The sequence below is a fragment of the Lolium perenne genome, chromosome 6 (assembly GCF_019359855.2).
Source record: "Lolium perenne isolate Kyuss_39 chromosome 6, Kyuss_2.0, whole genome shotgun sequence".
In the NCBI taxonomy this organism is placed as follows: Eukaryota; Viridiplantae; Streptophyta; class Magnoliopsida; order Poales; family Poaceae; genus Lolium; species Lolium perenne.
Genome location: NC_067249.2, coordinates 226,390,748 through 226,414,190, shown reverse-complemented (window position 1 = coordinate 226,414,190; position 23,443 = coordinate 226,390,748). Strand labels below are relative to the sequence as shown.

General features: G+C 43.7%; 3 protein-coding genes across 3 annotated transcripts; 1 reads left to right on the top strand and 2 right to left on the bottom strand.

Moving 5' to 3' along the window:
* Window positions 1–1,725: 1,725 nt before the first annotated feature.
* Window positions 1,726–2,539, top strand: LOC139832908 (uncharacterized). The gene has a single exon (XM_071822890.1). The coding sequence runs from the start codon at window positions 1,804–1,806 to the stop codon at window positions 2,329–2,331; it is 528 nt and encodes a 175-aa protein (XP_071678991.1). The 5' UTR covers window positions 1,726–1,803; the 3' UTR covers window positions 2,332–2,539.
* Window positions 2,540–3,595: 1,056 nt separating this feature from the next.
* Window positions 3,596–11,342, bottom strand: LOC127305857 (uncharacterized). Its single transcript, XM_051336438.1, has 14 exons — window positions 10,908–11,342; window positions 9,746–9,822; window positions 8,789–8,947; window positions 8,294–8,507; window positions 8,136–8,222; window positions 7,903–8,042; window positions 7,367–7,447; window positions 6,788–6,852; window positions 6,410–6,585; window positions 5,769–5,899; window positions 5,590–5,677; window positions 5,200–5,413; window positions 4,723–4,811; window positions 3,596–4,550 (listed from the first exon to the last, which is right to left on the bottom strand). Exons 1-14 carry the CDS (start codon window positions 11,073–11,075, stop codon window positions 4,074–4,076), a joined length of 2,166 nt encoding a protein of 721 aa, XP_051192398.1. The 5' UTR covers window positions 11,076–11,342; the 3' UTR covers window positions 3,596–4,073.
* A 1,925-nt stretch (window positions 11,343–13,267) lies between these two features.
* LOC127305856 (uncharacterized) lies at window positions 13,268–16,067 on the bottom strand. The gene is made up of 2 exons (XM_051336437.2): window positions 15,692–16,067; window positions 13,268–14,236 (listed from the first exon to the last, which is right to left on the bottom strand). The coding sequence occupies exon 2, from the start codon at window positions 14,216–14,218 to the stop codon at window positions 13,748–13,750; it is 471 nt and encodes a 156-aa protein (XP_051192397.1). The 5' UTR covers window positions 14,219–14,236; window positions 15,692–16,067; the 3' UTR covers window positions 13,268–13,747.
* Window positions 16,068–23,443: the final 7,376 nt, after the last annotated feature.

Genomic DNA, 23,443 nt, shown 5'->3' with positions numbered 1-23,443 from the left:
TGCTCTCGCGCGCATGCGATGATGTCCGTGCGATCGATCTAGACGGACGGCCCAACTTTCCGGCTTCTTTTCCTGGTGCTTGGTCGGTCTATAGCTAGCGCGAAACCAACGATTAGTGGTCTCTCGCTTCCTTGGAACAAGGAAACTGTCAAATCGGGCGGTTCATAGCACGCAGCCGAGACCAATTCCACAGAAAACACCAGGAAACGACCGACCTATCATCACCTGAGCTGACTTGATCTGATCGATCGAAAACATTTTCCCCGCTGCTTCGCGACCTACTTGGCTGTCCCCGTCTCCGCTCTAGCCTGACAAAATTGAAATGTAACGACAACAAGCTTGACGGTTTGTACTGGAGAACGATACTACAGTACATTTCATTCACCCCTTGTACCGGCCGCCTTGTATTTCCTAAGCTCCAAGCAGTGCTATATTAACAACACAAATTAACCCATCGGGTCCATTTCATATGTTCCTCCGGCACTTCCTGTCTTCATCTCTTAATTTATAGCCACCCCGCAAGCCTTTTTTCCCCTTCTTTTTGGCCTCCTGCCGGCAGGTTCAGTGCAAGTGTAACAGGCTAACAGCGCACGAACCCACTCAATACTCAACGTCATGGTTCAGCAGCGACCCCTCGTTAGGGGTGTATGCGTTGAAACTGACTTTGAATCCGCACATCTAAATTAAACAATCCGGCAGATAAGGATATTTGATTTTGAACTGATGCCCTTGCCCCAGTCATGGTGGAGGATACCACATAGCAAACACCATGTGGCTATGAATTATCTGAAAATTAATTGGAATTATAAAAAAAATTGGATATTCAAATTTTTGAGTCAAAAATCAAGGAAAATATGATAAGGTTAGTAGGTATTGAGTTACCAGGTTCATTTGACGAGCATGTCTAGCTCTGGATTTTACCACCGGTAAATTGATGGTTCAATTATTGAAACTATATTAATACCATCTCGTTGTTGTTTGGGTTTTAGCCTAAATAAATGGCATCTCTATTTTCGTAACCAATGTGTCACAATGGTTAAATCCATCTCAAGTTTTTTCTAGATAAAATTATCTGATCCGCCATTTTTTTTTTGGTCCGAGCCTGCCTCGTTTCAAATTTGAATCCTGGTTCGCTATGTTCACACACGATTGTGCAACCGTCGCTAACCCCTCCCCACCGAATCCAGAAGAAATATGATAAAAAAATATATGGTATATATAAAATTCGATAAAATCCGATCCGTTTACACCTCTACCCCCTTTGCACATTTCCTAGTTTCCCCGCAAACAAGTCAAAATCAATTTGGAAAAGCAGCACGACAAGAGGGCGGGAACGGAGCGAAATTCCCAACCGTGGTAGGATATGAATATGAATATCCGTGTCACTCTCATCGCACGCCATCCCAGATCCCGGGTGGGAAGCTTCCAAAAAGACCTCTTTACCAAGAAAAACAAGAGAAAGCTATACAGAAAAGGCGAGGTGCGCGCGCGACAGTAAAAAAGAGCAGAAAACAAAGCCGTGCATGGCTACCGTACCGCTTTGCCGGTGCGAGCACGCGCCGCCAGCACGGAACCAGCCAAGCGCGCCATGGCCAGCCAACTCGATCGCATCGCATCGATCGCAACTCCGCCACGGTTCCTTGGCAACATCCGCGAAACTGCCCCCGCCACCCCCAACTATATATGCCCGGCCACACGCGCCACCCGACGCACAAACTACTCCAACGACAACTACTAGCTCTACCTACGTGATCGAACTGGCCCTCACATCATCCTAGCTTCCATCCGATCCTATTGGCGCAAATGGTGATGGGCAAGAAGTCGAAGAAGCCGGCGGCGGACGGCGGCGCGCGGTGCCGGCGGCACAGGCGGCAGGGGCCGGCGCCAGCCGGGGTGTGCCCGCTCTGCCTGCGGGAGCGCCTGTCCCGCCTCTCGCTCTCCACCTCGCTGCCGTCCGTCGTCGCCGCGCGCGAGGAGGATGCTGCTGCTGCTAGTTACGCCTCTGCCTCCTGCTCGGACTCGTCGACGGAGGCGTCCAGCGGCGCGTCGTCGGCGTCGGGGTCCGGCAGCCCCGGGTTCCACCGGGAGATGAGGCGCGCGGCGCGGCCGTCGCTGCTCATGAGGCACGAGCGGGTGGTGGCCGCGGACGGCGACGGGGTGGTGGCCGTGCTGCGAAGGAGGAAGGAGAGGTCCACCACGAGCTTCTGGACCAAGCTGCTGCGTGCGGCGACGGGGGGCGGAGGAGGCAAGAAGAAGGTCGACGGGTGCTCGCTGCAGGCGCGCTCCAAGACGATCCAGGCCGCCGCCGAGACGAAGTGGGTCCTCTTCTGATTTTCTGAAGCCCATGCGCGCGAGAGTTCACGTCGATTCAATCCAGCTCTTGCCTTTGGTGTGTCATTCTAATTTTCTGTTCATTAGTTTCGTTGTTGCTTAGTTTCGGTCTTTGGCTCTGGGCGTCGGAGGAGCAGCTAATTACCTTGGCCGATGAATGTCCATGTTCTGTACAGATTCAAGGAAGAAATTTACATGGCTTAACCGATATTCTTTGCATGGGTTAGCTTTAATTTGCTTCCAATACGCGACCATGTCATTTACAGATCAGGCTGTCGCGCGAGTACTACTCCAATCTTTGCTGTATCAGAAGTCAACGCTACTTCCTTGGCAAGCACGCATTCGTGCAAACGACCACGACCGCCTCAAACAATGTCTGCTATCGACCAAGACCGTGATAATTTGAATCTTGGCAACGGGTGCAGTCGTGCACTCACGATTAAACAACATTTCTCCTCACCCCGTTGAGCATTTCTCCCAGTTTGTGGATCTTTGGACGCTTAATTCTAACACCCACCTCGACCCCGAGGTTGATGATGCTATCGTCTATTTGGAGACTACTAAAGGAAGTTCTCTTTCCATTCCAACTAAACTAAGTGAAAAAAAAAATGGGGAAGAGCAAAACAAAAACACAGGAACAATCAAACAAAGAAACTATGTCCAAACCAACGAATCCTTGGAATCAACTCTAAAAAATGTATTGGTAGTTGGGAGTTACCGTCTCATAGGAGTGATAGCTAGATTTTGCACGGAGGATATGCATCTACATTTTGACAAACTTGCGACCTTTTGTTTGTGAACAGAGTTAGTACTCCCTCCATTACTAAAAAAAAGCTTTCCTCAACTTTATATAGATACTAAGGTATATAGACATATTTCAGCTATGGGTATATCCGTATCTAGAAAAAATTGAAAGGATTTTTTATTAGAATGGATGGAGTAGTATATATCCACCGCCCTTGCCAAATCATGATACCAGGTTCAGTGTTAAAGCATATTTTGGAACCAAATTTGCCACATCTCCATGGTTTTTTTTTTCCATAAAAATTCTGTGCAAGCTATTCCCTGTGGAATTCATGACCAGAGAAGCCTGTGTACACTGTATAACGCACCTCTTTACTATGAAATTCAAACCTACATTCCAAAATATCACCTAAATGCCTTTTATTTTGTTTGACTACTATGGTTCCCTCGTTACAATGTAGTTTGCTTTAAAAAAAACTTTCGGATGTGATTGGGCACTGAGATAATATATACCACCAGATAGTTCCGCAAAAACACTTGTGCACTTCCTTTTCCATTAATAAATGCATTAGATCAGTCACATGTTTCAACACACATCATATATCGTATGCATACCTTTACAGCTTAAACTCGTCAGCTTCAAGTACGAATCGGTTATCTCCAATACAGATTCAACATTTAGCAGGGGAAAAACATGTCAGCAATGCCTACTCCTGCATAGTATGTGTAGTGAAGCAGAAAGGTTGTCATACAGCTACCCTCCCATGATCTCTTGATGGGAGAATCCGCTGCACTTTCTGCTGGGTCTGTCATCATGTCATGCTTTCATGTTCGCAGCTTTCCAGATGGGCAGGGGTCTTGAGCTTCCAGAAAGCACACGCCAAAACCATCATCTGATCTATACATCCTGTATTTTTTTCTACTATTCTGCATCTAATGTTACCAAATCCATTAATTCCTGAGTTTCAATATTCTAAATTCTAAGAGAAAACCACAGCCTATCTTCTTGATCCTGGAAATGTAGGATCGATGCCTCCAGTATCGTCATCGTCGTCTTCGTCAAGGTAGTCTACTGGCAGATCTGCAGGACGCCGTTTTATCCTCTGGAAGATGTCATCAAGAGATTCAGGGGAAGAGATGTTTGAATGGGGAGTATATCCTGGATCTTGGCGCAGAGGAGTAAACTTCTTGGCACCCATATTCGCTTTGAAGTTCTGAAAACCGTTCTTCATTGAAGCCCATGTTTGGGAAATTGCAGGAGGCAAGCGCTGTTCAGAATTCCCTTCTTCAAGCAGAGATACAGATGTTGACACAGTTTCCTTTTTGACAGGCTTCGTTGACTGCCGACTCTGATCTCTAACAGATGAATACTTGCTGGAAATAATTTCCCTGTTCTGTGCATATTTCGACTGACCAGCTCTTCCATCAACTCTTGCAGAAGTTGTTCCCTCATTCATCTCCACTGTATTTTCAACCTATGCATAACACAAGAAAACGATAAATAAGGAGAAATGCTAGTAACTAAATAAGTAACAAAACGATATAAAATTTGGCTGTTGACAATACAGACCTTTCAAACAGAACAAAACATATAACTACTAAAAAAATTAGGAATAGTGTAGTAATTATGCTATGCAACAACAGTACCTTTCCAGATTCAACGTCTGTGTGTTTGAATCTTGCCAATGGAATAACCTGCTCGCCAACTTTATATCCTTGTTCAATCCAAGATCTCTCTGCAAAGAAATTACACATTTTGCTTAGGCAGACCATGCTTTTGAGCGAACAAAAGGCAGTATTGAAACCATAGCTTACACAGTGATATATAAAAAGGTCAATTAAATTATCTGATAATCAGTAATTCTATTTAAAGCTGGATAACCCAGGAATCTGTTTATTCACAGCAGTGACATGTGTGTGCTTTCCATCGCAGAAGAAAACAATAAAATTGAGATCCCTATGGTAGGGTGGAAGCTGAATGGACTAGCAGTTGAAAAAAGAAACAAATAAAATAACAAAACGATATGCTCACCGAGAAATAGAAGATATCCACATAGAAAAATCTACTGATATACTAAAGATAAAGAAGGATATGCCCCACAGAGAAATCTATGCAGTTCTAACCTTTTTGCAGTATGATCATTCCAGACGGATCAAAGCCATCCAGATTTTCTTCTTCTCGCTGGAACTTGAACACTTTCCAGCTTCCGAAATAGTCAATCACACGTCCAAAGAAGTTACTAGCAACAAGTAGCGTATAAACAACCATAATTAGTGGATAGATCCTGTTGAAGCCTCTTCCAAAGAAAGGAACTGCGTCATCAATGTTCCCCATTCTCTGCAACATATGGTTTGTTCAGCGGTTAGCTAGGTCTTATTCATATGATGAACAATGAGCATAGAAATAAGACTGAAAAGCTGTGGAGCATTCCGTCTTAAAATATCAACTAATACTGCCTTCACAAAACAGAAGCACATAGCGTAAGTAACATGGACAAACTGTCAAGCTATTACCTTCTCAAAAGTAGTTTTAACATTGCCACCAAGGCGAATGAGATTCAGGAAGTTATAAGAAATGGGAGGTGCATATCTTGCAACCATCCTGCAAAATAGCATTCAATGCACAGCCTAGAATGAGTTGAAGGAATTGTGGACAGGAAGCACGTGAAACATAAAAAGCAGAATACACTTACGAACAAATCATAAGCAAGCTGACAGAACTTGTTTGTCGCGGAGTAAGAGAATAAAACATTAACATCCCAATCTGAAATAGTGAATAGTACGTGCATATACACATATACATCAAAGGGACGAATGCAGCAACCTGTAGACAAATAGGGCGTAAGTAAAATCATGAAGAACAAGGTTGATGCTAGGGTTGCAAGCGGTGCGCTATGCGGGGCGGACTGCTACCCAAACAGTACAAATTTGATGGATTCGGACTGATTTCCTGCAGTGCAGTTTGTGCTAATTACCATGTTTTGCGGGATTATGCGGGACCCACTTCTGCAGCCCTAGTTGATGCTACAGAATGAATGTACAACCGGATGACAGTATAGGGCATTCCATTAGAATGAATGTACAACCGGATGACAGATATCATGCCTGTTATACTCAGTACCTGGTAACTATGTTGGCTTATTTTAGTCTGGATGTGTTTAAATAAAAAACAGTGCCCAGTGCAAACAAACTACCAAAGCTACCACCATTAACACAATGTAATGCACTGTACAAAGCAAGAGCCATAGCCCATAGTAAGTAACAAAAGTTCCCTGTAAGCTGAACAAGGGAGAGAGGCATTTTTAATATCTACATGAAGCAACCAGTTTCTTACCTGGACCAGAACCTCTCTCTTTCCGACCGATTTTACAAGAATGGAAAAAAGTGATAAATCAACACCACTTGGCAGCAAAGTAGCTTCAGCCAACAGTATAGCAGCTGACATGCATCCAAGAGTAACAGCAAGTGCTTTCTGAAGCTGCTTTCTCAATATACAGCGCCAAATGAACTCTGATAATGCAAAAAAAATGAAGTACCAGAATCAGTTCCATACACTGAGCAGCCATAGGCATTACCTAAACTTACTAAGAATCTCTGCAGCTTGGTTAAAGTTTAGATTGTTTCTTCTAGAAATAGCTTTTAAGCCATTTTGACCAGTACATAGGTAAAGAGAAAAACAATAAAAACAGTTTGTACAGGTCAGAGGGATTACCCATAGTGTCTAACAGGGATCCGAGTGTGCCTGACCGGCTCTCCCTAAAACTTGATACATATTTCCTGCTTAGATAAAATGAAATTAGATCAGTAATGGTAGATGTTGGATCTTAGAGGACTCCAGACAAGTATAATAAGTTTGCAGTACATATTGATCAAGGTTTTGCAAACAAGATACTGAAGCATATTTTACAGCTCACACATCTATAATGGCAAAAGATTATTCAGACCACCTATCAAACTATTCTTGGCTAGTACCCGCATCAGACAAATAATCAGAACCAGCATATTAATCGAGTCATTTATGGAACAATCAGCAGTCCCTGTTTGTACACAGTTCTACCTGCTTCCTGCTTAACCAGGTCAATACCTTCATCATGGCATGCCACTTGGCATCGCTTATTTAACAGAACTTTCAAGTTGGTGTAGCTTTGTGCGGCATTACAGTGCAAGAAAAAGGTTCCCAAAAATAAATTATAAAAAAATACAATTAATGGGATGAAAGAAATCATTATAATCCCTATAAGACAAATCAGTGAAGTTGTTAGTGCTATTTTTTCAGGGTTAACAAACTCACCATCCAGTTGCATCACGGCGTTCATAATTTTTAATGTCGTCCTCTAGATTGAGAGCTTCCATGACATAAGTCATGTATTCACTGTAAATAACAGAAAATAAAGTTAATATTATCAACTAAAAAGAGACACCGGGAACACCTTAGAATGTTGTTTTCCCTACACAACAGAATTTTGAGAACCAGTTTGGCAAGCCTAGAGAAATTTGAAGTTTATGGCATATATGGCACAGCTGAGAGAAAAGAGAAAGAAACAATAGTAACATGGTCCTGGGCCTCTAGCATTCTACCCAATGGTTGGCCATACAATGACGACTCATATAGAACCCTGCCTAAGCTGTAGCTTCAATTGAACACCTGCCTAAATCAGTCATAATTGCCTAACTAAAGAGTGTGGCAAAGTTAGGAAACCTTAGGCTGCGAATTACACTTCCAGTTTCCACATAAATTCTGAACTGCATTGGTTATACACCTATACTAGGCATTACTAAGAAATACACGAAGAGTAATATCATCCTCTTATGTTATACACTTTATACCTTTTACACCGATAGTACTCCTCATGGGCCCTCCTAAGTTGACGTCGGAGAGTGGCCATTGTCTTATCATCTGTGTCATAGTCCATATCATCTTCACCTAATCTGCCACCAGAAGGCTTGAAAGACGGATCATCCCGCAGCTGAAATGTACATAAAGTCACACGTTATCTTCTCTAATTGCATGGTTTTAAATTCAACTATAAATAGTACTGTAATATTAATTGCTTTGGTACCATTTGAGCAACCATTTGGTCAATAATATCCATATAAGGTCTTAAGAGATCACGCTTTGACATTTGGTTCGAAGTGGCTTGAGCAACCTAGAAAAGGAACAACACTTCAGCAACTGCAACAGATATGAATATTATCAAGCATTTGGATAAGTACTTACAACAATTGTATTTGAATATTCTTGATGGGCATTATCAAGCTTTACAGCCATCTTGGCAACTCTATGAGAAAGTACTTTTTGGCGGTGAGTCCAGTCTGCATTTTTCCAAATGTTTTTTGGAATTTCACTCAACCCAAAACCAAGAAGAAAAGCGCCAGTCACCAGTCCAAAGGTATTTGAGCATGCCATTGCAAAGCCCACAATACCTCCATCCCTGTCAGAAAAAAATAGTTATTCCAGTTCAACAGTCAAGATTATACATCACAGATATTTCAATGACAGCCCTTGTCTAAAACTAATTTGTCAGCAGTCAAGGTTACACAGCTGATTTGTGCAATGGAGGTAGTATTTTGTCAGTGATAATGATCACATTATGTTTGCTTACTAATCAAAGGTGACTACATCTAAACAAAATGCTGGATAACTTGTTCCATATTGACTCACATATCAGATGAGTCATAGAACATAGGAGCTCAAGTGGAGATTTGAACATACCAAGCTCTATGCATGACTAAAAGAAGTATGAGTCCAAAGAGGCCAATAGCTCCGACAATTGAATAGAAGAGCAAGTTCATGTGAATACTAGTTTTTAGCCTTTCTTTAACAGTGAAATCCCCAGCATCTTCATAGCCTTGAATAGTAGGAACGACAGCCCTGTTTAGAGATACAGAGACAAGCTTTGTTTAAGATATAAACATCAATGAAAATGACAAGGATAAAAATTACTGCATCCATGAAAAAACAACAGTAGTACAGTACGAATTGATAACTAAGGTAGTAGCCCCAAAAAGGCACTAGGTTGTCGACTGTTCCACTAGAAATAGAGTAAGCAGCTTATACTAACAAGACAAGCTTAAATACTTGTGAAATACCAAACAGGCAACAAAGCATATAAGAGAGGACATGTGTTTTCTAGTATTTTTCCATTTGCATACCATGCCCTGCAACACACTTAATGATTTTTTTCAAGCACAGACCTAGTAACTACTCCCTCCGTCCTCAGATAAGTGGACATCTAGCTCTAAACTTTGTCCACAAAAGAGTGTACTTCTATCTTCTCAATGCACTTTAATTGCTTCTCTCTCATCGCACGGAAATCAAACCCAATAATATTGAGCACATGTTCTTCATGTTTTCTACATGCACTAGCTCATTGGAGGTGAAAGAATTAAAGAGAAGAGATGCATGTTTCCAATGTATTTTTCACTCCAATTCATAATTTATCTTGGAAAACCCGCATGTACACTTATTTGTGGACGGAGGGAGTAGTAAGTTCAGCTAATGCTGAAACAGATGTGATATGAAAATACTGTTCTGCTGAATCACTAATCTGGGAACCGAGGAAGCGGATCTAAAATGAGAGAAAATTTGCATTTTTAAAGTAGCACTGATATCTTGCTGTAAGAAATACAGGAAACCATGCAAGACATGTTGATGATTGTAGTTTCGTACCATGTTAAGATAAATGTGCTCCAATACGACCAGCTCCAGAAGAAGCCGATTCCACCTTTATCAAAGCCAATTAATGTCTGCATGCGAGGTGATGTAAGAATTTAGATCAAATAAAGTACATGAAGATCATTTGCCAGCACTATGCTTGCATAAGATTTAGCACAAAGGGATTGCGCTGTTTACTGGCCCATATATATGCTGATATATTCGAGTATTAACTTCTCAACATGTATATGATGCAGTATAGCAAGTTGGCAACTAACATCCTAATGAACATGGCATCAATGGAACATGTATCTACAAAATGTAAAGTGATGCTAACCTAGGGCTTCTTGGTAGCAAAAGGTAAAACCTGGTTTGTAAACATTTCCCCTGCACCAGATATCTATGCCTCGTGGAGATGGCCAAATTCATGTTCGGCCTTCATGCAGCTATACAGCTAAAGAGAGGAGAGGGTTCAGACTGAATGTTTGTGAAGCTCAACTACATAGTCTGAAGAAGTTTGAGGAATTTTATGTCTGGTCAGTTCGATCCCATCATTTGGTTCTTAGTTCCTTGAGCTCAAAGTTGCTGCTTGTTACAGCTGCGTGCTCCGTTGCCAAATTCATGTGAACCGTCAACTAGCGACAGGGGGATTTTTTCCTTCCATTTTGCGTGTCATATATATATACTCTTATGATTTGTAACATAATGGTGAATCCATGAATGACACGTGTGAATTGATGACTTAATAGGCAAACTCCAAACTAACAGCAAAACAGCTTATTCCAATGGGCCCACAGTAAGATCACGGAGCATGGCGATGTCAATTAACCAGAAATTAAGGGCCAAAGCTGAGAGGGAGACTTCTCAGGAGCTAATTGGAGTCTCGGCTAAGTTGTCTAAGCTGCATTTGAAATAACTATGAACTGATGGACGCAGGGGTGGCCCTAATACCCTATTCAACCAGACCTCATTCGGAGACCAGAGGCAGCAACTGAAATGTAATTCGCCAAACATTATCTCGGTTAAATTTCTGTCTTAATCCTCCCTCCTAATTTGCCCAAAACAAGAGGACGGAATTCGCTAAGCCCGGGCCGGATCTCGCCGCACCGACGACGAAACCGGGGGGTGGGGGAACACGACGAGTATCTTAATCGAAAGGAGGGATGTGAGATCTGACCGTCCAGATGTCTGCGGGCACGAGGATGATGAAGGAGAGGGAGCAGAACCAGGCGTATCCGACGGTGGCGACGACGTAGCGCGGCACGCCCGGGCCGGCGAAGTAGCGCAGCGTGACGATGACCATGCCCAGCGTCAGGGGCAGCGATATCAGGTAGAACACCCACATCTCGCCCGCCCTGCCGCCCTCCGCTTGGCCGCGGACGCCGCGCCGGCCGGAGGAGGAGGGCCGCTGAAGCGGCGGGGTGGGGGCGAGTCAGTGGCGGTGGCAGTGGATTCCGGCTGGCCCGGGCCGGCGAGGTGGGGTAGGGGAGATCGGGGTGTTCCTTGTCTCCGGAGAACTGGTGAAGCGCACGGCGGGGGAGAGGTGGGAAGAAAGATGGTGCGGAGCAGAAGAAGTCGTTTTCTTCGGAGAGTTGCAATTTCGGTACGAGGGGAGTAGCACGCACGCAAAAACGACGAAATATATTATGCGTGGGCAATACAGCTCCCTCGGCCAAACTTTTGACCCCAAAAATTTATTAGGCTGCACTAAAAATACTCCACCATTTGCAGTTGAATATATCATTATTTACTACGTAGTACAGTACACAAAAATAGTCTTCTAACGTTTTTGTAATATATTTTCTTGAGTCTTGGTCAATCCGGCTTTAGCCCAGCCATTGGATTCAGCAACAGACTCGTCTTTTGATTCTTTTTAGAAAATCGCGAGATTTAATAAATCACCAAAACAAAGTTACAATCAGCTGCAAACAGAGCTTGGCTCTGGTGGTTAGGTCCCTTGGGGTGGAACCAGCCCACCCAGTGGTAGGTGACGTGCCCGTCAACAGCGAGGTGCCAGTGGTGACTTCGTCAACCTCAAGATATGCCGGCTCAGTCCCTCGGAGGTGCTCATAGGGGTAGGGTGTGCGTGCGTGCGTTCATAGGGGTGTTTGTACGTGCGTGTTTGTGAGCGTCTGCGTTGTACTGTGTTCTCAAAAAAAAAAGTTACAATCAGCTCTGTGAACTAAGAAGAACACAGTATATGTTAAAATTCTTACCTAACCCAAACTATTTTGGCATGATCTCTTGTGAGCAATGTGTTCTTGCACTTCCACATAAATCGGAGCCCCGCATGCCTAGTACCGCGTGTGGTATTCTGCAAAAACCCATATCTTTCATAGTTTTGCAGGGCGCGAACTAAAAGAAATTACGCGTTACGAGTACTTGAATCTAACTGAGAGCTACACCTAGCACTGCAGCCACGGACCGCTCATTTCCCCTTCCCCTTGTCTCTCTCCTCCCTACCACCTTGAGAGTCACCTTCTTCTCCCCATCGCCTCTCTACTCTTCCTCCATCGGCCTCGCCGGCGGGAGTGGAGGGAGATGGGAGAGGCGGGCAGGGGCCTTTGTCCATAGTAGATCTAGGTTGTCTTCGTCTCGCAGCAGTTGTAGGTCTAGTTGTTCTTGCATGTATGGCGTATGACGAGATGTCATTGAGCCCTGTCTTTCTGCTGCTCACGCACGACGCTGGAAGGAAGCTGAGGTAGTTCTCCGGTGAGCTCCCGAGGAGGGGTTCAGCGGCGGGGCTACTTTTGGCGAGCGCCCTCTTAATAAGTGTGAGGTTGGGTGCTTCTTCATCCGGAGTTGCGGGTTGCTTTTCTCCCTCTGGCCGGTTGCGGTGGTGGGAGGAAGCTGAAGAATGGTGTGGCGGCCTCTCCTACCCAGAGGTGGTCTTGGGACCCCGAACTTGTGTAAATTGTGATCCCGTGTAATCCTCAACCTAACAAAAGACTGGACGCTCGGAATTGAACTCTGCAATCAAGACTGAAGAGCAACAGAAACAAATGTTGTGAACTTGTAATCCTGATGCTGATGGCTTTCTAGGGTCACCACTGTAAATTAACCTCTAATCTCGCCCTGGCACCTCCTATACTTCACATGTGAGTTTATTTGATTGTCGCCTTGGTCATAGGCGGATCTAAGAAGATTTTGAAGCTCGGGCAAACAAGCTTAGTGTGCTTTTTTTTTTTTGTTAAATGCATACAAAGTAAGGACAAAAATAGGCTTTGTTGGCCGGCCAGAAGCCTAGGCGGCTGCCCGGGCAATAGGTATGCTAGGTCCGCCTATGGCCTTGGTCATCCCTGGCTTTAACTCATTTACACTAGGGGCTCTTCAGTCCAACGGTTTTTCCGTCCAGCAGTACACTTTGCCATTGCAACAAATCTTATTTCGGGCAGAAATAAACAACAGTTCTGCATTACAATACAATACACCAACCAAACTGGAAATTGCAAATTCCCAAACTGCTACTGATACTTAATCGTTACTAATACAAATGAATCGCACATTTCCTAGAGCAGAGACACAAAAGGATGCATGTAAGAGTAGGAGTAAATTCATTTAAAATTACAACCCATGATATCTTCCTTTAAAATTATTAAAAGGTCAAGCAGCAACACCACTGAAATAACATCTTTATGTCCTGTCGCCTATCAGTAGGTGGAGAAAAGCATTATAACTTCAAGCCTACGATACCCAAAACAGAATTCAGTGCAACAATGTTAAGCAAACATCTTCACATGGAAGGCGTTGAAGTTACAATTTCCAGTGAGACAAGAAGTTGAGTGTCATCTATCTGTTCCAGAAGACAGTTCACGCAAAGCTCAAACTTATTACTAGCCAACCATCCCCGAATGGCTGCATTTTTTTGAGAAAAAGTACCACGTACAACCTGAATAAGAAAAAGGGGGGATGATTTCCAAGGATGGAGCCTTCAAAAGAAAAATCCGATACCTACTTTCGTCCAGGTCAGATAAGACCAGACAGTCGCAGATCAAAGCAATATAACTACGATTGAGGCTAGTCCAGATCCTTAACAATTTCGATGCCCATGGACTTGGCCGTGCCGATGATGGATTTGGACAAGGCCTCCAGCGACATGTGCTTGCAGAACGGGTCGGTCTGCTTCAGCTTCGCGATCTCGTAGACATGACGGAGCGAGAGAGACGTCACAATGCTGTGCCCCGGGCGGCTGCTCGCTGTCTCAATGCCTGCTGCTTTCTTGAGAAACCATGAAACCGAGGGTGACTTGACCACAAACTCGAAAGTGCTGTCCTTGTAGGCAGTCAAAGTGACCTGCATCGGAGTTTCTGCCTTGTACTTCTGTGTCCTGGCGTTGAAGTCCTTGCAGAATGCCATCAGATTAAGCCTGTAGAAGCCGAGAGCTGGTCCAACGGGTGGTGCAGGTTTGGCAGCTCCAGCGGGAACTAAGAGACGGATTGTCGCTAGAACAGGTTTCCGCGTCGCCACATCTTTAAGTGTTGTTGCCATGTTATTCCTTTTTCAGATCTGCAGTAAAAAAACAACGTCAATTAATATGGCAGGTTTGCTCGGAAAGTACTACCAGTAGCTAGCCAGTGGAACATAAGTAATAAAAATGAAGGTTCAGTGAAAGAATGTAGTTTAAGTGAAGAACAAACACAGATTTCTGACACAAAATCTTCTTGTCAATGCAGAAAGGTTTCTGAAGTTAACTCAAGGTTTGTTAGTCCGCCTTCTTGAAAGTATCACATGGAGAAGGTCCATGATTTCCCACAAATAATCCATGTAACGAATAATGTATACAGTCACGAAACTGTTGCAAGAATGTCCTCACACATAATAAACTAAGTGTCAAATTCAGACTTCCTCATTTGCTTGACTGAGTTAACTCCAATTGATACTCTAAACTGATAACCTTGTAACAAACGCACCATAAGGCTAACATATGCTAAATACCCAACAATTGTATGTCTAAGTGAGGAATACAGACCTTCACAGTTACATGACTGCAACCATTACTGCCTCTTAGGAGGAATGCAAAGGTCCTTTGTAGGACCATTCCCAGCCCATTCTCTCACTGCAAGCCTTGCCGTGTCCGCACAGCTGAACGCATCACAGACGTATGGAAGGAAGGCCGATCTAGGGTTCTAGACCCAGCCGCCACCATTCTCCAACCTCTGTTTTGTGCTCCCCATGCCGTGCATTAGGACGGAGAAGAGGAAAGCCTGTCTCAAATTTGTATGTGATTCGGGATCAAGAGCCTTCTTTTCTATCTCAATAAACTAGAAAACAACCCGCAGATAATTAGCGTTCAATGTGAACGTACAAATCTTGTCCACTCAGATACCTCCCCGCCAAGAGATTTGGTACATACAGGTTTTAGAAGCACGTTAGAATGTATAGGAAGAATTTTGTCTTTTTCCACCACTCAGCATCTTGTGTGACAGTGTTTTTCTCGCTACCCCGCCCACCACCAGTCTCCCTCAGCCTGAGCTTCTTGAATATGTGGAAGTAATTTTTCAGTTTCTCCCATTTATTTTTAAGTTGGGGCTGCTTGTACTCCAGTCCGGTAATCGTTCTGAATTCATAGCAACCTCTTCATATGCATTGGGTGTCAAGTGAGTGTTTGGCCTATTATCCTCCGCGCACTTGTTTGACAAACAACTCAACAATTATACTAGTGTTGTCCTCGGTCCACCTGGCAGCCATCTTGATACTAGTCTACAAAATTGGTGCCACTTCTATTGGAGACAATTTTATAAAATACCAAACTGCTCACGGGTTCAGTTAAAACATGACGCCAGATTACACTACCATTTCAGTGAACAACACAGCTTCAGTTAAAATAAATACAGTACCATTTCAGTTAACAATACAAAACTGCACACAGTTTCAGTTAAAATGATACCAAGATGCACAGGTTTCAGTTAAACAGTAGCAAAATCCACACTTGCAGCTAGCAATTTCACTGATTCGGCTCACCTTGAGCTCCTGGAGGAGGACGTCGGGGCAGAAGAGGTTGATTCTGTAGGACACCGGCTGAAGAAGGTCGAGGAGAAGGTCGGGATGGGGGAATCTGGCTGTGCTTGAGGGCGAGGGCGAGGGGGCTGTCGACGAGGTCGTCCGCGGTGCAGATTGACGAGGACGGAGGCGGAGAGACGGTGGTGGCCGGAGCTCGGCGCGCGGGAGGAGAAGCAGGTGGTGTGCGGGAGGAGATTCAGATGTCGGCGAGGCGGCCGGGAATGGATGCGTGCGGGGGAGGGAGGCTTCGGGGGAAGAGGGGCGGCGGCGACTGCTTGCTCACCGGCGGGGCGTGGTGGCGGCGGTTAGGTCACTGTGGGCTGCATCGCGATGTGTCGTGGTCGAGGGAAGTGAGGATATGCCCACCGGCCCAAATCTTTGCGACCCGTTTGTGTGGATCGGCCCGCGACAGAATATTTTCGCGGTCCGGTCAATTTTGACCGTGGCGCCACCATTTCGGGTTTAGGTTGGTTTTTTGGCCCGCTGACTCTAGTCAAACATTTGAATAGAGTTTTAAAAGCGTGCGAAAATTCAATAGAAATTTAGTTCATTCAAATATAATTTACATATAGTTTAAAAATGGTTTTGCTATGTCTCAGTCAACTGAAATTTTCTTAAGTCTAAGTCATTTATAAAAATGTACTTGAGTTGCACTTTTCTGTTAAAAAGGTGCAATTGCACTTCTCTGTCAGAAATGTGCAACTGGACTGAGTTGCACTTTTCTTTGAACTGCAGTTGCACTTTTCTGAGTTGACTGAGACTTAAGAAAATCTCAGTCAACTGAGACATAGACATACCCGTTTAAAAAACCCTGATTTTCAGTGTCGATGTTTTCATCATCGTCGGAGACGAGGTCGATGGATGGAGGGGGTGCCCACAGCTGTTGTGCCCACTCTAGGACCTCCGGCGGCAACAACACGTACTGCGGCGGCGGATGCGTGTACTATGGCGGACAGTGGCTGGCGGCGCGTAGTACAGCGGAGGGGGCGACACCATCTAGCCACCCTACGCGGCATGCGGTGGCGCGTGCGGTGGCAGTGGTGGTGGCGGTGGCAGCGACGCGACGTGTGCCGCAACCATCGTCGTCGGTCAGGCTTCTGTCTTCGGGTCGCTTCCAAGCGGGCTCAAGGCACGCTTGGGCGGACATGCACGCTGTGTCTGCGGCCTATCTGCGCAGACCGATCGGTTCAACAAATTTGGTGTAGCGATGGATCGTGGCGGACGAGTCGGTCCGTTTGGGTCGTTCCGCTGGAGCGTGCGTGGCCGGTCCGGCTGTCCGCGCGAACCAAATCGGACGTGCCAAGAACAGATGGGTCGGCCCGCTGGAGGGCATATCCAGCGGCGTGAGGACGCAAAGTGATGGTTTTCGTCCACTCGATCGAAAATGGGTGTGTGCAGTGTGCACCCGACCCTAGCCTGTGACGCAAAATGATCGGTATCCGCTTGGGGACTTAGGGCGTGATTGGTTGCCTGCAAAGCCTTTTCTCGTACCAAAACGAAAAAATTCTCTTCATAACACAGTTCTTAAAGCAACCCAGATATTAGCAAATTGGCCCAAGAAGAACGATTGAATCGGCTATTTCTCCACAGCCAGGCCTGGCGAGCGCGAAAGTGATCCCTTCGTGGCTGGAGGTATACGAGCATGTGTATATAAACTTGGCACTAATCTGCGTATTATTTTTCATTAACGGTTCTGGCTTTGTCAAGTATTTGAATGGTAATTTCGTGTTTCCTTCGAAGCTTTTTTAGCCAAATTTAGTCAAAATCTTTGCATTTGTTTGCGCGTTTCAAATTTCCTTCATCTCATTATCATGCACGACTTTTTTGTTCATAGTTTTCCATTTTGATATCTGTACACAAGTACATCTACGTCTTCATAGTACATTATACGAAGTTGTAGATCTACTCGTTTACGAAGGTTGAAACCTAAAAGTTTGAACACGAGAGTAGTGCGAAATGGTGAGGTGAAGATACTCCCCGAAGTAATTTTGACATGGTCGCAAAAATTTGACAAAACTGGTTAAAAAAAAGCTAAAAAAGAACACGAAACTGAGTTTGAAAAGCTCGATGAAACGACAAACCGATCACGGGAATGTAATCACAACATCGGTGCACAACTTTTTCATGTAGACCTTATCTTAAATCGATAAATAGTTAGGCAGATTATATTTGATTATGATTGAACTAGTTTAGTTAACCACAACCCTCCTCAACGTGCAACCTACCAATAGTTGCCTCTCGTTTCTCCAACCGAATCCAAGTAAATTGCTACCATCCAAATGTAGTACCAAAAGCTAGCCTAAATCACGTTTACACTCGTACGGTAGCTGACGGACCAAGTTGCACGTGACAGGAAGAAAGAGGAAAAACCGTTGTGAGCAACAAATCAGGCCCGTACGAATTCCTGTGCACGGTCAGCTCACGCGTTCGCCTGGCTGGTATCCGGACCCGATGGGCAATGACTTAGTTAAGCAAACAATTATTCACTAATATTGGTTGGCCAAAAGAATCATCTTTATAGACGAGTTAACATAAACTACGATGATCGTACCTACACGTTGTCTTGCGGCCTACTATGACCGGGGTTACTAGCAGCAAAATTCGAAACAGTATTTTTTCCTGCACAGCTGCTTTCCCTACACATCAGCTTTTCCTGCAGAACCAGCCAGCCACAACCTAAACAAACACGCCCAAATTTGATGGAGCTTTCCTAGGCACTACAGCGGCGGCAGGGATGGTGCTCCGAAACCATCATGGGAAGGTAATTTTTGCTTCCTGCTGTGATAGGGAATTGCAATAATTCAACAGAGACAGAAATCATTGCTGTTGAGGAAGGTCTAAGTCTGGCCTTTCACTGGACGCAACTGAAGTTCACAGCTAAATCCAATTGTCTCGAAGCTATGAAGATGGTCAAGGAATCCACTCCGAACACATCAGTGTATGCATTCAGGATTAGTGCACTCCGTGATTTGATTATGGAAAAAGATGGTACCATTGTAAAAGTAAGCCGTGAGGCAAAAACTGTAAGCCATGAACTCTCTAGGCTAGGTAGGTGAGGTCACATGGTAGAAAGAATAGAGGCTGATTCAGTAGAAGCCAAATATGTTAATACATAGATTTGCACAGAATTATGTTGACCTTTGGACGTTTGACATATTTAGTAGATTAGTGAGTATAGTTTTAGTTTAGAATTTTGGGTTGCTGGTTGGTTGCCTTCTGGTCTGCTAGCCATTACGGGAAACTGTCAAAGTGCCGACGCCTTTTTGTCTAGGTCATCAGCACCGGGCTCGAATAGACAGGCTGTAAAGCCAGTTGTCGGCATAGGAAAGCCGTCGGCGTATGGGCAATGTGTGCCGACGGCCACCCTCAGCACAGGAAAGCCGTCGGCATAGACTGTGACGCATGTCCTTTGGGGTCTCCGTTGTGACGGCGTTAGGACTATGTCGACGGCTTAGTTTTTTTCTCTTCAGCCCTATGCCAGCGACAAAGTCGACGCACCCCCCCCCCCCCAATCGTCTTTTTAGTTTTCGAAAAATATAAGAAAATATTAGAGATTTCAAAAAAAATCCTTCGAGGTAACCATGTATTATGTGTTCTAGTTGCATGGGAAATTAACACACATGAATTTTGTCTTTGAAAAATGGCGTCATGTTTCGGTAAAACGGCTTTTCTGGTTGCATACGACCTACAATGAAAATGTATCTACGACTGTTTAGCGTTTTTTTTAATTCCTCAATTCAAAATGGAAATAGGAGTTTTTTCAGCTTTTAGATTTTGGTGTTTTTCCAAAGGTAAAATTCATTTAATTGCTATTTAAATTCAAGATTATTATTACGTATTTATTGTTGTGTAGTAAAATATTTTTTTGAAATTAAAATAATAAAGAAATATGATGTCATGACCCAAGGGTTAATAGGATGATAGGGTGTTATTGTGAGCAAAGCACAACTTCTCTAGAGGAATCTCATCCCGAAAGAACGAAAAAATTAACCATGTAGGATTGGGAGCAATTTAAGGATGGGTGACTGTCAAATAATTCAAAAAATGTGAAAAAAAGTTTTAATTTTTTTTTTGCACCTGTGCCAACACGGAACCTGTCCTTGTCAAGGCAAACGGCCGTTAGACGGCCGGTGGGCCCACCTACAATTGTGCCGACGACTATATTGGATATGCCGAAGCCTGATAAGTGCTGACGGCATGCTGTCGGCACAGCATAGCTAAAGCTTTTAGCCATCAGCACCTTGCCTGTACCTATAGTGAGCTTAGAGAGATCTTGTGATGAGGACATCCCATCTCTTGATACAACCGTTGTACCTACAGCTACACAAATACAAGGACCAATTACTCGAGCTCGTGCCAAACAACTTAACTCTCAGGTACTTTCGTTTCTTGGAACTATTCCTCACATACATGAGACTATGATGCTGCCTAAATCAGATATGTTTGTTACTCTTAGGAATGATGGACCTAGCATGGATGAGGAGGACAAGCATTGGAGCATGATCACGCATGGAGCAGATGGCAGCAAGCATTTGAGGATTGAAGATGACGCTGCAAGTGGAGATTTCAGAACTTTGAAGCCACCATAAGAAGAGATGAAGACATGGACGAAATATAGAGTTTCCTACTTCATAATTTCGTCCATAGCATGTTATGGTGCTGCGTCACCTTTAGTTTTGGGCCAGGCCCATGTTATTTTCGCAGAAATTAAGTCAGCCACTTTTTAGAGTCCGTATTGAAGGGGGAAAGGCCTTCTAGGGTTTGGTTCGGCCACCATATGTATGGCTGGCCGAAACCCCACCTTTTCCTCCTTTAAATACCCCCATAGCCGTCACGTTTAGACTCGGATTTTGATTAGACTAAAGTTAGCCATTGTAGCAACTCTCGTGTACTTCTTTTGAGGCCAACGTCCAGAACAAGACCGACTATTCGGAATTCCACCTTTTTCAATAAAGCTTTCATCTTTCATCCGCAATATTCTGATTGCATCATTAGTTCTTACTTGTTCTCGATTTCAGGTAGGAATTAAGACCCTCGTTGGTCAGGCTAATCGTGCATCCGCAAGATCAGTAACTCCCGGAGATTGTCCTAGAGATTGCATTGACGCACGAGCTTTGCACGTGTAGTCGGATCGTCAAGCACGAACTCCACCAACAAATCGATCTATCCACGTCTCATCGAAAGATCGGCCACCTTTGTCCTATCAAGTGGTATCAGATTTCAGGTTGATCGGTGAGAATTTACAATTTTCCTAGTGTAGATTGCATCTGCCATCGTACCCATAAACCACGAAAAAAGCCAAAAAAAAAATACAGTTAGGGTTTAGATCATATCATCCCATAAACCCTCTGCCACGCCTTGCATTGTCTTTTTAGTTTTGCATAGTTAAATTTGTGTCTGCATCTTCGTGTCGAGTTGCTGGTCTTAGCGTCTAGTTCCTTTAGAGTTTCGAGTTCTGGTCATAGTAGTTACGCCGCCGCCGCCACTCGCACCATACGCAGATCACCGCCATCATCACCATATACACCTGCCACATACTTCTGCCATTGTCATATACATCGCCCATATACTTCCGCTGTCAACACCCGGATTTTTAGGTCCGAATGCCTATTATGTCATACATCGCAATCCCAGGAATATTGTTGTTGCGAGGCATAATAGTTAAGTATCACAGTCATCATTTAATACAAACCATAAAGTCTTACAATTTGGAATCACATCATCCATATTACACGAATAGTTGATCTATTGATCAGCAAACACACAGAAGTTCAAATGCGGAAGCGTAAGATACAAGGACTCTCGAGTCCACAGGCCAACGCTTGACGTCGGAAGACTCCTAGTTGTCGTAGGCGTCCTGCTGGTCATCTCCTTGTTCATCTTCATACTCTGGCCATTTGAATAGCCAGGGACAAAGCCGTGAGTACTTTAAGTACTCGCAAACTAATAATAAAGTAAGGGCTAGACAATTCTAGTAAGGTTTGCTAAGCTCTAGTTTATTTGCGGAAAGCTAGTTTTAGTTCACAAACATTTTGGTAAACAACTCTTCACGTGCTAACTAACTCAAGTGGGAACATTAGTGTCATTCCCACCATTCAAGTGGTGATTTCAATTCAATTCACCACAAGTCATTTCACCATCATCTTTCAACATCATTTTCAGAAGTATGACATTGGACCACTGTATGGCCTTTCCAACCGTCCGTAACCGTGGACGCGGCTATTCGAATAGGTTTACACTCTGCAGAGGTTGCACACTTGTGCCACAACATTTGATTTCATCCGTCGGGATTTCCCCGAATCGTCGTAACTCAGTACGCGGATCATCAACCATAACCTTTCACTTACATACCCTAGTATGAGCACCTCTCCCCATGAGCTTGGCCTCCCAGTGAAGACAGACAGTCGGCACAGGGAACTGCACAGGGCTTGGGCCGGACATTCACCTCATTTCGCATCATATCGCATCGTTTCTTTTGTGGTAGAGGCAGCTTTCGGCATAACCCCGATGACGCTTGTTTAGAGAGAACCCATACTAAGATGCATAAATTTCCAGTTAAGCCCTACCCATAATCAGGTATTGTGGGGGTACTCAAAAATTGGAAAGGTATCGCATCCAAACCAACATCATGTTTTATCAAAAATCACCATCTTCTCTTGGTCATATTCACCTTCAAAAATCATTCAATGGAATGAATCATCATTCCAAGGTTTCAAATTCATTTCAAGAAGTCACCTTGTTCCCATCTAGAGTAGTCAAGTTTTATTTCATTAGCACTAGCTCTAAATCATGAGGGGTGCTATCTTGCTTGGCTTGGAAGAGACTAACTTCACTACTCTAGTAACCAACTTGTACTTTGACCAAAGTTAACTATAAAAGTAACTCTTTAAGAAAACAAGTAAAAACTTGTAAAGTAGTAAACTTGGGATAGGCTTATGTAAGGAAAGATAAGATTCATGGTGCCTTGCCCCCAAGGGGCTTTGCACTTTGCAAGAATATTAGCTTGCCTTGGTAGTTCTCAAACTGTTCCTCCTCCTCTTCTTGGTAGTATCCTTCTTCTTCGGCGTACTCTCCGGTGCTACCGTCTAAATTTGAATACGAGTATAATTACTCACTAATTCAATGGCTATTCCATACATCACATATCAACACACAAACTAATCTATGCACACAAATAAATTAACTAGGTGCATGGGTTGTGTTGTTTGAGGAGAATTTACTCCTTTACTATTAATATGTAAATGATAGTTTCCTTAGGGTTTGTGAGGAATAATTTCCTCTCATTGAAATCTTCTTAAGATTTAATCTCTCAAACCATCATAGATGAACTTATATTGACCTAAGTCAAATGTTCATCATCATCATTTGAGAAAATGATTTAAATGAGGTAGACCACCTCATGCCATTTAAATAACACTACATTTGATTTAAATCTCAAGTAATTCATATAAGAGAGTTTGGACCTGAGGTACAAACATCCCATGAATTCATGTGAGACAAGTTTAAATGAAGTATAAGACTCCACAATATTTGGTTTAATAGTTTTGGACAATATCAACTAGTTAAACTAGCTATAATCTCCATTAATCAAACTAGGGCATGATCATGCAAAGTGACCACACCATTTTATTGCATAAACAATTAGTGTAAGTCAAATGTGAGCTATTAGAGTTGGAATTAACTTAATATCTATTTTGGTTGATTTTTAAGAAT